Consider the following 15,693-nt stretch of genomic DNA (forward strand, 5'->3'; position numbering starts at 1 on the left):
ACACACTTGAATAACACTCTAAATAGAGTATTCAGCATGAATTATGGGTCTCCCGAGATTGAAGATGAAAATCATTATTGGTCTACTGAATTTTACTGACTGTTAAATAAGCAAGACAACAACTATGGTTTATTACAATATAATGGTCAGGACGTTTTGAAAAAAGTAAAAAGTTGTGAGTTACAGTGGTTGGTGTGGCTTAGCCTCAGCAATACATTAAATCTGTGAATCAGATGGGCCCAATTCTATTAGCTCCTGTGCTGTTCAGCAAAATCCTATCAAAATAACAGCGAGAGGTGCTTAAGGGGATTATTTTACTGCATGTTTGGGAAATATACTCTTAAGGTGAATTATATTACAAAAACCTATATGAGTTCAGCATACAATATGATTATATTGGGCATGCTCCCCTTCAGAATGTCTTAAATGTCCATATGTTATACGAAAACAACAAATACTCATAATAATAGTCAACTGGTTGGTCAGCATTATAAACAGGGACATTATTGTTTATTTAGGAACGTGCAATACATGCATAACCTTTCTTTCAGTGCAAATGTGAGTATATGCCCACCCAGGTACCCACCACATTTTGAGTTTGGTAACTGTCCCTGAAAAAGCACTCTGCTTTAACAGTCTGGTTCAGAATAGACGTAGTGGAAAGTCCAGCCTACTAACACTAACATTTACACTTTTTCATATTCTACTAAGATACTGTTTGATTTTTCCTGATATTCATCTCAATTGAACCATGACGCAGTTGAGTTTTGGACGGGTTTTTATTGCATATTTCACTTTTGTGTGTTTGAATATTTTTATCACATTGGTAGAAAGGTGCCTAGAGATGGACTATGTCATCAAAAGTGCATCTGTAAGGTTAAATAGGATCTGGACAAAAATACAGGCTGACATTTTGTTTCCCTTATCTCCCAGGACATGTACATTCATGTTATTCTGCACAGAAAACAGAGCTATGCCCCCTGTCCCCCACGCCCCTAATAAAAATGGAATAATCCTCTACATGTCTCCTCCATAATCTTATTTATATAACCTCACTTTGCATGTAGATGTATAACTAGGAAGGAACACTCTGTTCCACCAAGCTCCTCCTACACAGACAAACACCTCCATGTACAAAGTATCTAAGCATTCCTTAAAACTGGTTTCATTTAAAAAAAAATTGGCTTTCTGCAATAACTAAGAATTGGTATAACAGAGGTAGAAATAAGCCGGAAGCCCGAAACATTACTTTTAGGAGCACCTATTGAATCCATAGATAAGTGTATAGGTAAACTGATAAGGAACATTTCTTGTGCCACCAAATATCAGATTGCAAAGAACTGGAAAGATATAGACAGTCCATCGTGCCAACCACATCTGGTTAATTTTCTGCATGGAATTTATTTACAAATTTGCTGAACAACTAGTTAAAAACAAATCCAAAGAATCTGGGAACCTCTATTGTGTGACTCAGGACATATATCCAATCACCCTCATATAGGGACCATCACATAGTATAAAATAGTAGTAGACATACACTGTATTTGAACAAATGAGTTTATTGCGTATTTAACTTTCATCTGACTCTCTGTAAAATCCTAAATGAAGAGATTAAAAAAATACACCTGGGTGCACTGTGGAAAACAGGTGCAAACGTTAACAAAGCAAAGAGTGATCACTATAGTCAGAGACCAACATATCCAAGGACAAACCATGGAAAGCAGGAGCAGATAGATTAATTTCCTCTTTTACATATGTCTTAATCCTTCGCTGCCAATGGTCCATGCCGCAATTGGACCACACCCATTCTTTTGCATTTTTGCTCTGTGTCTGGTTTGGTAGGAAGAAGTTTTTTATGCTATCCAAGTCAATTTTATTTATTTTGGTTCTGTAGTCTAATAAATATCTAATTAATTATACGGCAGCATCACTGTCTCACAGTGCTGGGGCCATTGCTTTGATTGTGACCAAGGCACCGTCTGTGTGGAGTTGTATGTTCTTCCCATGTTTCTGTGAGGCTTCTCTGGGTGCTGTCTTTTCCTCCCACATTCTGAAAACATACTGACAGGTTAATTAGCTGCTGATCAAAATTAACCATAGTGTGCGTTTGTGTGGTAGAGAATTTAGACTGTAAGCAGCAATGGGTTAGGGACTGATAAAAAAATATTAAATATTCTCTCTAACTGCATGATATTGTAATCTGTATAATATGTTGTATTCAGTTATAATCTTATTTTATGTTGTAACTTTTTACAGTTACAGGGATACCAAATGTGTACTTTGAATTACTGTCCTATAAATTGGGCAAGTGTGTTTATGTATCTTTTTCACTTCTCTTGTTTTTTTTCTTTTATTTTTGTTACATCACTTTATTAAAATCAACTTTGACCTTATAAATATAATAGTAAACATATAGTATAGTATAATAATAATAAGCTGTCTGGTCTGGCTGTTCAAATGCTTATTTTAAGGCACTCGGAGGTTGGATTGCTCAGTTTTATTTTAGAACACACAGGAAAAAAACGTCAAGTAGGACAGTGGCTATGATGTTATTTTAATCTAACTGATATTTTAGTCATTATTTACCAATGGAAAACTCTGCCATCTCTTATCTTTGCTGAGTTGATTAAGACAGTTCTCATGGTGTAAAGACAATAGCGTACTATTCAGTTTCGTTTATTCATTAACAAAGAAAATCTAATGTCACATGGAGTCGTAGGACTGAAAGTGAGCTAATGGCCAGATATAGTTCAGTGACCCTTTAGGGGTCACTCACTGTGATATCTCCACTCACTTATTAATCATAAGGGCAGGGTTCATATCAACACTTGTGATGTCATCTCAGTGGCCATGTTGGCACGGACAAATACCATTTCTCCACAAGTTTTTATTCCTACAGAAAAACCTATATTAAATTGCACAAATCATAGACAAATACGCTTTCCAGGAAGTGTGGACTGCAGAAATAGTTGTCAAAAAAAGGAACCAAAAAAGTTGAGTACTAAAACTATATACAGGACACAATCACTTTAAAAGGTGTACAGTGTGCTTATTGTATATGATAATTTATCAATATGGCCCCAAATAATGATGCAGATCTAGGGCCTGATTCATTAAGGAACTTAACTTAAGAAACTACTCATTTCAGTCTCCTGGACAAAACCATGTTACAATGCAAGGGGTGCAAATTAGTATTCTGTTTTGCACATAACTTAAATACTGACTGTTTTTTCATGTAGCACACAAATACTTGATAGCTTATTTGTACACTGAAATTTAAAGTTGATATTTGTGTGCTACATACTGAACCAGAAGTACCCTGGGCATTCATCCTGGATTTAGGTCAGCAACTCCTGTATTTCTCAGTGAAGCTATAATCGGCACACACCGATGTTGAACCTTGTGTATGAACTCCACTACTCTGACCACACATAACGGTACATCTATTGATACTCTTCACAGACAACCCTCACAGGATTTTCACAGTTTTTCATCCTGTGGACTTAGTTTATTACAAAGTGTCCATTCAGGCTTTTGAACATTCTGAACTTATATCCTTGGATCCAGTCGGACCCCGATACATACGGTGTTATTACACCAACTTATGAGACTTTGCTATCATCACTCTTTGATAAATCATTGTCTTTATTTACTGGTGCGTTTATCTACACTGTTGCAGACATGTTTTAATTCATATGATACGCCTGTTTATACCATTCTGCAACTCAGATTGCATTATGTCATTTGCGCTCACTGCATATATTTATTGCATGCCATTCTTATTTATATCGCTACAAGATATCCATCTTTGTTATTAATATAATTTGGCCGAAAGCCATTTTTCAATACCACACATTTCATTTCAGTACTTACACCCACTTTAGCGCCTGGGAACTTATATATTAATCTATTGTCATTTTGGGGAATAGGACGAGCCCCTTACATATCCCACTGGCTGCACCTATACATAGGTAATAGAAGCACGGACCCCACCTTTTATATTTAGTATTTAACTTATGTGCAAAACAGAATACTAATTTGCACCCCTTGCATTGTAACATGGTTTTGTCCAGGAGACTGAAATGAGAAGTTTCTTAAGTTAAGATCCCTAATGAATCAGGTCCCTAGAGTCTATAAAGCCTGGCCCATAGTCACTGAAATCAGGTCTGCCTTGTATATTAGCCAAAATTAGTGTCTGTGTTTAATACTTGACATGAGAGGTCTGTATTTTATGCCTATCACCAGAATAAGGTCAGCTTTGTACACTTGCCTCCAGATTGGATTTCATACTTATCAATGGAATTGGCTCTGGTTTGTATACTAGCAGAAGCTGTATTTGCCTTTAACAATATGGGGCCCCAGGGTTGGTCTTTGTCCTGTGCTCCCTCTTGTCATAACTGGCTCCGTGTAAAGCTTTGGCAAAAGGGGGTCACTACATCCAGCGTTATTAAAATCAGCAATGCATCAGTATCCTGTAAAATTATCCCTTCAAAAAGCTATCTAGCTTCAATGTACTTGTGAATGTAGAAAACAACAGACGGAATTCCTGTAATTAATTACAGTATTGAACAGAGTAAATAGCTATAACTGTTAAGTATGAAGTGATCAGCAAAATAGTCTGGGAAATATTCTGTAGATCTCTAGACAGTTTGGTAAATTAATTTGGCAATTATTATTACAAACTCTATGATAAGTACAGGAATATTGTCAGTGTCTCTGAGCTGACGAAATAAACACTGGAATGCCTTGCCTGTTTATTCACTATAGAATGCTACAGGACCTGGTAGGCCTGGAGATCTCTGCACCTTGTGCATCATTGATAGGTCTGTATTGGCACTTATTGTAACAATTCAGCAATCTGCACTCATGTTCAGGCAAAGGTATTTTCTTTTTCTATAGAGCAACACAACTATGGTTTATTATTTAAAGGGAATTTCAAACATTTTCTATGTATCCGAAATGATAATAAAGTTATTAGCAAATTACTGCTATGAACTTTTCTTCCGCTTCCATCAACATATATTAAAGTTATTTCTAACCTATCTACTTGTGAACTGGAGACTTCAGCTGACATGTGGTTAGTGTGGCTTTCCATTCAATTTAATTAGATAGTAGCTTGACCTGTCATTCTCCCCTTCCTTTCTTATTCACTGCAATAGGACTTGGCAGGCAACCATAAGTACTGTTTGTTTAATAAACTTTGTTGCATCAGTGTTGCTACATAAGTTAATTCCTGCTGTTACACATAAGCTGATAAATGTAAATGTTGATTTTCAAACACATGTCAGAAGAAAAATGAATTGACTACCTATTTACCCTTTTAAAGGGAAATATCACAACATTCTTACATTTGAAGTTCTGCAACAGAGTAGCTATGAAGCAATAGCTAACATAAGTTATCGGATCTTTCCATTTAGCTTACATATTAATTACAGGTATACAATATATATATATATATATATATATATATATATATATATATATATATATATATATATATATATATATGACTAATGGCTCTACATTGTTGCATTTGCTTGTGTCTGGAGAGTTGTATCATTCAAACAATCTCCCTGGTTAAACTATACTTGAAAACCTTGGACTATCTTTTCCATTCTCACTGCATAGAGCCCCGTGTAGAGTTGAATGTACGACTGTTAATATACTGCACATGCGCACCAAAAATTGCAAACGCATTTGCCCGAATGCAGGTTTAGTTGCATTTGTGACTCGTTATAGAGGTGGAACAGGGGAAGGAAGGGAAGGGCTAGTATAGGTTTGAGTGCAGTAAGGACGTATTCACGCAATTGTTACTTAAGTAGACCTGTATGGAGACGCACAGGTTCCTGACAGAAGGTGTATCTGTTGAGGGTGTTGGAAGGCTGTTCAATAATACAGTGATGATGGTGACGATCTGCACTAACTAGTCAGTTTTGATTGGATGTTTCTTTTCATCAGCTGACAGTTGTTAATTCATTAGTGTGACAGCTATATTATATGAAGTGGCGTCTGTATGTAGTCGCATTACGTAATTGATATTTCCATTTGGATCTCTGCATGAAATGATTTTTGTATGAATAACAGTTGTTTCTTTTTAATTCAATTTCACTAAATTTAATTGAATTTAATTTGTATTATATTTTTTATTTATATTTAATTGTATTTTATGTGGTAAATGTGACTTTCATATACATTAAAACCCCTGTTCTCTGTTGTGTATATGACACTGCATTACATTATTATATTGTGTAGAAATTTGCAATGTGACCATTATTATTAATACTGTCAAGCCCCATGTCTACACTCTCTCTACTCTACACTTCTTACTACTGTCGTAAACCAGCTTCATGTGATAATATTGTAGAGTTGGATGCAATCACTGAGCATGTGCAAGAACATGCGCTTTGTCACGCGTTTGTATATTCCTGCTAACATTTGGGGCTCAAATGCCTCCAACTCCACATGAGCCTGCAGTGCTTGCAATATTTACAGTAAGATCGTGCAAATCACACTTAAACAGTATGATGAAGGGACCACCCCCCCCCCCCCCCCCCCCCTACCCTCAGTTTCCATCATCTGACATGTCAGCTTTTATTAAAGCGTAGACTTACACCAGAATAACTCTGTCATGGATGCTAACTTATAATAATTTGCTCTCTTGACCACTAAGCAGGTGAAATATGTTGTCAGTAATCAGTAGTGATTAAGGAAGGATGCTAGTAAAATGACTTAATCACATAGATTGCAATTAAATAACCTGATGTAAAAGGATCTTAGTTCATGATCTCAGTGTGAATGTAATTCGGAATCATCACGTGTGCATGACTCACTGCATTCATACTGTATGTTCTAGAATAACAGAACATGGGATTGTGGCATTCAGTGCTTTTACATATTCACAATATGTATTCATTCTATAGACTTAAAATAGAACTCTATTTAGAGTTGGACCAAATTCCATCTAAAACGCAGGCGGAAATTGTATCCCAAAGAAAGACACATTTTACACAGGTATGTTGAGCTGGATGTAGCTAAGCTGAACGACAGCAAAATGTTTCCCTTTGTATCCTGGGGCTGTTGTATATATTCTAAAGGTTTTAAATATATGTTAAAAAATATGATGACATTAAGGCACCAATATATATTTTTGATGCCTACCAATGTGGAGAGAAAGACTAATGAGTGAAACATGGCTAATTTGGAGTGAGAGACAGAAATAATAAATCTATATGAAACTTAATTTGTATACAGGACAGTTTTGTTTCTTTCTTGCTATTACCATTTGTTTTTTTAATGAAGTTTGGTTTGTATGCAGCTTTTGTAGATTGTTTACTCATAATAAATATATTACATTTAATAAATAGTACAATTGGGGCTAATGCGCAGTACCCCTTGGCAACCGATCAGCCTTTAGTTTTGGTGGCCATAGTACAAGTTAACATCTGATTGGCTGCCATGGATTACTGCACATTTTCACTATGTTAACAAGGAGTTCCAATGTTTAATAACAAATACATTATAACATATTAAGCAATCCAAACATTATGACACCAAGCTAGATAAGAACCTCCTTTCTCCTAAAAATTATAGGTCCATTTTATATATAGATAGATAGATAGATAGATAGATAGATAGATAGATAGATAGATAGATACACATTTCCTTCTCACACTTTATGGGAATAATGCTGAGTTAGGAGCAAGGGTGAAAAAAAAAGAGTAAATTTGCTCCTGGACAAACCATGTTACAGTGCAAGGGGTGCAAATTTATTTTTTTGCACGCAAGGAAAATACTGGCTGCTTTTTCATGTACTCCACAAATAATTGATTTATTTATTTTTACACTGAAATTTAAGTTGATCTAGGACATTCCCATTCCAACTTTAAATTTGTCCCCACCTTTTAAATTTACCTCCCCCTCCAATGCAACATGGTTTCACCAAGGTGCAAATTTGTTCCGGTTTTTTTGTTCTCTGCATACGGAAGATATATTAATTTCCGAATGCTGTCCATAAAGGAATGTGTAATGTTTTTCAATATAAATGGATTAAACATAATATTATGCCTACACATGAAATTGGGAGTAAGCTCCAGAGCTCCACCTGTACAGGTCAGATGACAAGCAACTGTATTGTGTGGTAAAATTCAATAAATACAAGGAAGGGGGAAAGTGTGAAAGTTATAACAAGCTGATATTAAGAGTAATTATTTTTTGCATAGTGGGAGATTAAAAGCTCTGTGGAATTTAAGCATAAAGTGATGAATAGAACTTAATCTTAGAAAAGGTGAGCAGAGAATCATGTTTTCAATCCAGATACAGAGCTAGGTCCTTTTAAAGTAAGACAAGGTTTTGAGTGCCAGTACAAATAGAGTAAGGGGACAGCAGGCACCACTGTTTTGTTAATATAGTAATTGGAAGCTAGAATGTTCCTGGAAGTATGTAGTGAGCGTAGAATAACATACCTTAGGCCTCATTTAGAGTCGGACGCAAAGTCCATTTCAGGCGCATCCTGCACATTTCCACTGATGGGACATGCGCAGTAAGCAACAGTTCCCTGCAGTTCCGTCTGCTTTTCAGACGCAAGTGAACACTGCGGCAGCTTGCGTCTTAGTACGAGTGAAAGTGGGGAACGTGGAGTTATGTAGGCGTGACCGTAAATAATTCAGATACTATATGTGTCTACCCGCAGAAACTACGATAGTCGGCTCAAGACGCAGGCGGAACAGGCGTCAAAACAAGACTGAAAAAGTGCGGCAGGAATTAGGTGGCGCAAGTAGTTGCTAGCTACAGGAACTGGTCGCAGCTTGGTAAGGTGTTATGAGTGGGATGCAACTGAGGTTGCATGCCACTCATAATACCCAACCAAGCTGCGGCACATTCCCACTACTACTCTTTCATGTAAGTCTTAGACACATATTGCGTCTGACTCCAAATGAGGCCCCTTATGTGTACTGACAAATGTTTGCAGAGCCACCTGTAAGAATGGCCACTCAAAGCTATCAAATGGCATTCTCTCATGTTTAGAGTTAAATTAAAGTGGTGTTGGGTAAATGAAAGGAGATGAGCTACCCAAATATTATTGAAGGCCCACGTTAAGGGCATATGCCTTGACTGATCACAGTGAATCAATTTCCACAAGCTCTTTTCAATCCAGAGGTAATGAAACATTTTAATGTCACTGTTTAGAAGAGGACCTATATTTTTTATAATGTATACATTATTAAACAGGTGGGTTCATTTATAAACAATGTTCAAATGTGCAGTAACCCATGCCAACCAATCAGACATTTCCTTTCATTCTTTAACTTGTAATAGGGCCACTAATGTTAAAAGCTGATTGGTTGCTAAGGATTACTGCACATTTATATAGTATTAGTATCATGCTATTTATTACATTTAGTATATATATTATGGGTAAATATCCTATAAAAGACAAGCCAGATATTCATTAATAAAATGATACTATTGGATTAAAAAAAACACTTTCTTGTAAACAAAGTGAAGTTTCCTGTAAGTACTGTAATATGTGATAAGGTAACAAATTGATTTCATTCCAGGTTTAAGTTGCCACTATACACTAAACAACTTCTCTCTGTTGTAAACTATAATGCACTACTTCTGTGATGTCATTGAAAATTAATTTGCACAAAATGCAAAAAGAAAAATTCACATACTTGGCGTGACTGAAAAATGAATAGGAAATAATTCCACATTTTTAAGAAACTAATGTTTCTTCTTAGGAATACTCTACATTAAGTCAGAGGGTTTAGATATATAAATAAGTATTTATATCCATATATTTAAATTTCTTTCCAAAGAAAAAAATTTTCGTAAGTTTTTGGACTTTTGATGAATGAATCATACCACTTTTGTTATGTTTCTGATGTGCAAAGTCAAAAGAAACCTGCACATATATAATAAATGAAAAAATGTTATAGGTGTTACAGTTATCTGCTTAACGAGGATCAGCTGGCTGCAAACCTAGGGATTCTGGAAGTATGAACTTGTATTGATCAGCAAATGTGTCCAAACATAGAAAGTGTTAGGCTTACATTAAACCGCAAAAGTAAATCCAATTGAGTGTAAAGAATAACTTTAAAATGAGTGTGTTTGATGCCCATTGTAAGGAACAAGAGAAAGCCCCAAGTGTGTGAAATAACATGGATTGAATCAGAGAGCACAAGCAACCTTTGGACACCAGCAGAGGCCTATTATGGCAGAAAATCATTCTAATCCAAAGTGAGGCCCAGAAACAAATGTAAAATGACACAGTGGTTGCAGGGCGGGTTGACAACACTCAAATAAAACATTTGCAGTGGTATTCTAGGAGTTCAAAACCTGCAATTAGCCAATCCAACATGCTGCATTCATCTGCAGAGATCCAGTGGTACACAAAGACTTCTGCGGCAAACTCAAGTACTACAATATGTTAAAAGACAGATATAAAACAACATACTATATAACATATCTCATAACCACTTCTCAGTGCACATAAAATACATATACGCATCCACAAAGGAAACATTTATATGTTTTGTATTTTTTTTTTACATGCAAACATCATTGTTATACCAGTGATCTAATAAATAAAAAATAAAAAAAAAGTGTTATGTCTGTTATGTATATGTCTGTTATAGTGTATGTGTTAGAGATAGGTATTTTAGAGTATTGCACTTGCCTTCATAACACAGATATTGGTGAGTGCAATTAGACAAACAGGAACAAAGATAACTTTATAAATGATGAAGAACAATAAATGATGAAGCAATAAATATAACAAAATAAAAGGTAGGAATTCAACAACACAGAAATGCATGAACACATATGCACAAACATGCGCACACACATACACAAACACACACACACATAAACACATTCATACTATATATAAAGTAAAAGTACAAAATAAATTTAAATAACTTAAAATGTTACAATAAAGTGGTTATCGTGATTATTACTATTATTAGAATAATAAATAATAATTGTGATTTTTTTATACTGTTGCTTTTATTTTGGTTTAGCTACTATGATGGCAATTTACTTACTGCAGGTTAACCTTTCACTAATTAACTATTTTTTTATTCCTTGACAATAGTTTGATCTTATCCTAGTGGAAATAGTTATATGGAATTTTTGTAGCATTGTTTAGATATATTAATTTATTTTTTCCATGAAATAAAAATAGGGAACTACTTTCTAAACGTAGTAAAAAATAAATAAATTAAATGATTTGCATGCAACTTAAGCATGTTTTCTTTAGAAAGAGTATTGTATATTAAATGCAGAGTGAAAATGTATAAATTTTATAACAATGTGTGTTATATACAGTTATTAAAATATCTGAATTAAGAAAACTAATGGTGTCCATACTGTTATTTGAAGCATATTGTTATTGCAGTCTGTATTAATACAAATGAGAAGAGAATATTTTTTATAATATGCCTATATTAACTGGGAATATTTGCACATATTTATGCTTCTGTCTAATGTTATTCTACATAATATAAATGTACACTCTTTTAATTACAAAAGTGCTCTTCTTCGAATTGTAACAAAAAATACAGTGTAAATTGTAATTAAAACATAATTAGTGAAGAATAGAAAAGGCTACATACGAGAAATTGCAGAATTATTATAGAAATTGTAGAATTATTTTAAAATAACGGTGTGTGCGCTGCGTACAGGTGCCTGAGCAATTAATTTGTATTCAGCGAGTTACCACTCTCCAGCAGACACTCTAGATTGGCAGATTAATGCTCAGATAACGTCAAGAAGGGGATCCTACATTCTAATTGAAGCGGTTGTTTCCACTATTGATCCATGTAAATAAATGGAGATACTGCTCCACCAAATTGTCGTAAAAATACACTCCAAATCGAAGTAAGCTTCGGCTTATCAATCGTCTCCCTCACGGGGAGGCGGAGAACCCTCACATGATTCTCACTGGAGAATGTCCACTAGTTAGGCTCACATTCTTATTGTTTTCATTCCATACTTAGTTGTACAGGTTACTTTATTTCTCTAACGGTGTAGTAATGCATAGTTATCCTATAGAACCAGCATTAATTGAATGTTTTAATAGAATGAGACAAAGTTATACACACAAACTAAAATGCAATTTTACCGTGTGTGTGAGTATGAATGCATATTTGTGTATATATAAATATATATATATATATATATATATATATATATGTATATATATATATATATATAAAGTTTATACTCTGGTATATATATATATATATATATATATATATATATATATATATATATATACTTTGAATTTGAAATACTATACTGTACACACACACGAACACACAAACATATTTATGTGTGTGTGTGTGTGTGTGTAATACAAGCTCACATATTTATGAGTCGTATATGTATATATATATATATATATATATATATATATATATATATGCAGTTATGTCTGTTCATATGATTTTTGTATGAATGTAGCTATAATACAAGGTAGTTTGAATACTCGTACATATCGGCTATGACTGGTATAAACAGTACGCATCAGCCCAGTCTATCTTATCCAGGCATTCTGTATTGTGTCCTGTATGGCAGACAGAATAAATGGACAATACTATAGACCACACCACAGTGCCACCTCTCCAGGAGTCACATACATGGAAGCACAGAGGCAGAGCACACATAGTATAAACTGTATTATGAGACTGGATCTGGCCCTTCCCTATTTTGTCTGTAAAACAGATCACTGCCTGTGACAGCACCACGGATTGACTGCCTGGCATTCTCCAGGGACGAATTAATGAAGACCTGCCAGTTAATTAAACCTTCAAATAAGGCTCCGCTTTCTATTAAACTCGAAATAATCAGTTATTATAAAATTCCTCACAATATGCTCTAGGTTTCCTGAAAGCAAGATACCATGCAATGCTGGCATTAATAATCATTCAAAGGGGTTAATATATGTATCAGAACACAACAATGCTTATTTTGATCAGGATGGTGCAAATGTATGCTGTGTGAGAGTAATGTTAGTACGGTTATATATCTCCAAATCCAGAAAAATCAGTCATGTGTGAAGATTTAGTAGCATAACACCAGACCTGGTTACGCTATTATCTATCTGCATTCAACCTCGGATTAAAAAGGGAATCTGTTTTAGCTGCAGTTAAGAAGAAAGTGTAATTTATAGTAGACAATGGAACCAAGCCATCCTTCCTGCCAATCATTAGTACACAGATCGATAAACTAAAATCTACATACTACACCAAATGACATATTCTGTATCCCAGGATGGTGACTGTAGATCTACACTAGCATTACACAGACTTTATTCAATTATATTTGACAAACAAAAATCACTAAACAAAATTAAAAATGAATAATACACACAAGTATACAGTTTATTTACATGCTGAGGGGAATACTCTGTTGCTTCCACTGACTCAGTATTTGTAAACGTCTCTGCAAGTATTGATTTATAGATTAATAGATAGGTATCAATCAATCAATCGATATTAATTGTTTGACAAAGACAATGGGTGGTAGATAAGATTGGGGTATGCTTTCTGCCTCATTCTTCTTTCACGTGGGATTTAAACTATCCTCACTATATTAATATATTGCACTAGTGTTTTCATATGTAGTCTTTAATTTGAATGATTGTGAAAGCTTTCTTTAGTCATATACACCAATGGAGATTGCTGTGCTGTATCAGGCGTGTGACCAAGAATAGCCTTCCTGTTAGGAAAGAAAAGATGATAGAATATTCTATTGTGTGGACATGCCAGGGTGAAATCATCAGGGTTAAAATGACACGCTAGATGTGGTAAAGAGAATGGTAGTTATAGAGTGTCAGCAATGCAAGGCGACCCTTAGAAGTAAGGAATGTATTGTACTTAGTATTCTATACAAAAGATATAGGATGGATTAGACTGTATGGAGAGGGCTACCATTTCACAATTATTATTGGTGACAAAGAAGAAAACTGTACATATATAGTTTTGCATTGGGATTTCAGACTTAGAAAGGACGTAGACCCCAGGTGAAAACTCAAAGAGATGAAGAACATTAGAAAGAGTGTATTTATGGGAACATATATGGAAGAGTGATGGAGAGAGGGTACTCACCTGCTAGCCTGAGAGCTGACATCCTCTGGAATTCAGGTTCCTGCAGCCACTTCCACATCCTGCGAAAGGTCTCCCGGCCGGATTTCAGCTTGCTCCAAGGTTTGGGGTTCCTCAGCAGATCTGAGAGGGTCCCTTGTGAGCGGCACAGCACCCTTTGAGCAAAGATCGCCTGAGGGATGCTGTACCGTTTCAGCTCGGTGGTGATTCTCTGAGCTACTTCTTTGGTATTGATTTCTTCCATTTGCCCTGAATTACTTCCATTGTTGACTTGTGATCCAGCCACAGATGAAGGATTTTGCTCCCTGGTGGAGCCCAGAATCTGCCCGTGACCCTGGGCATTTAAATGGGCATGGGGATGATGAGGGATCCCATTGATAGGCACCATGCCAGCAGATGGCGGGGTTAGATGTTGTTCTCCATGCCTTGTCAACATGGCAGGGTGATGGGCTTCAAACCCATTGGGGGTAAGCATTTTTTCAGTAGGCATGGTGGCACTGGGGTGAGCGTAGTGAGGCAAGGATTGCTGGGCATTGTGGATGCTCCCAAGACCAGATCCGGAGAGGGGAGACAAGCTTTGTCCCATACCGGTTACATCCTTATGGTAGGGGGTGTAAAGATTGTTCATAGATGTCAAACCCCTGTCATCCCTCATGAAAGTAAAGCTGCCGCTGACATTGCCCGGTATCCGCTGGTGTGGGTGGTGGTGATGATGGTGGTGGTGGTGATGTGGGAATTTGTCCGATACCGTGGATATGGGTGGTAGGGGCTGGAGAGGGGTCAGCGTGGTGTAGGTGCTGCTCATACTCATGCCCGGTGGGGTATCACAAGCCATGGTCATGGTGGGATGGAGTGGCCCCGTTAAGGCATGGTCGGGGGGTCTGTGGTGGTGGTGGTGGTGGTGATAGTCTCCTCCGTCCAGTATGGATGCCATGCCCATGGATCTGGGATGAGCAGCCAGGTGATTGTTGCGATGGGTCACCGGTCCTCGGTGATGTGGGCTGCTGTTCATGAGATCAGCAGTGGACGATACCGGATCATGGCTCACCCCGTGCAGATCGCCAATATTGTCCATGGTCAGCTGAGCGTTCATGTTTATACGTGCAGGCTTGTGGACAACACATCTATCTGGCGTGCTGGTTAATCGTCCCAGGAATGCTTTACATTGAACTTCTTGTCTTCTTCACTTGTTGTTTTCATTAGATTCTTTTTTATTATTATTGTTATTTTTCCTAGCTTTAAGGCCCCTGTCCCTTTATCAGAGCATCAGCAGCAGTGATTGGAGTCTGCTCATTCCCCTCGCCATCTCTTGCCATGTCTCTCACTGTTCAATGTGTACAGTCACAGAGCTGCCCCTGCAGCTGCCGAGCAGCACGGAGCATGCGCAGTCGAGCGCAGTGTAAAGCTCACAGTTCCTTGTGACATCACTCCCACTTAATAAGGGAGCAAGGCTTCTATTTACCATACAAACGCCAGCTTCTCGCCTGCTCCAGCTACAGATAGCAGGGCACAACAATTAAAGGAGAAAGCCTATCTCCTATAGCTTGGACAGACATTGAAGTCAGTCAGACATTGTATTAAAGAA

At 36.6% G+C, this 15,693-nt stretch overlaps 1 protein-coding gene across 1 annotated transcript in view; it reads right to left on the bottom strand.

The window, feature by feature from the left end:
• ONECUT1 (one cut homeobox 1) overlaps window positions 1-15,461 on the bottom strand; it is a 34,652-nt gene extending 19,191 nt beyond the window's left edge. Inside the window, exon 1 of the mRNA XM_075205210.1 lies at window positions 14,112-15,461. Coding sequence (XP_075061311.1) covers window positions 14,112-15,201 — 1,090 coding nt within the window. The 5' untranslated portion in view covers window positions 15,202-15,461. The remainder of the gene's footprint in view (window positions 1-14,111) is intronic.
• Between the last annotated feature and the right edge of the window lie 232 nt (window positions 15,462-15,693).

The sequence above is a fragment of the Mixophyes fleayi genome, chromosome 4 (assembly GCF_038048845.1).
Source record: "Mixophyes fleayi isolate aMixFle1 chromosome 4, aMixFle1.hap1, whole genome shotgun sequence".
Lineage (NCBI taxonomy): Eukaryota > Metazoa > Chordata > Amphibia > Anura > Limnodynastidae > Mixophyes > Mixophyes fleayi.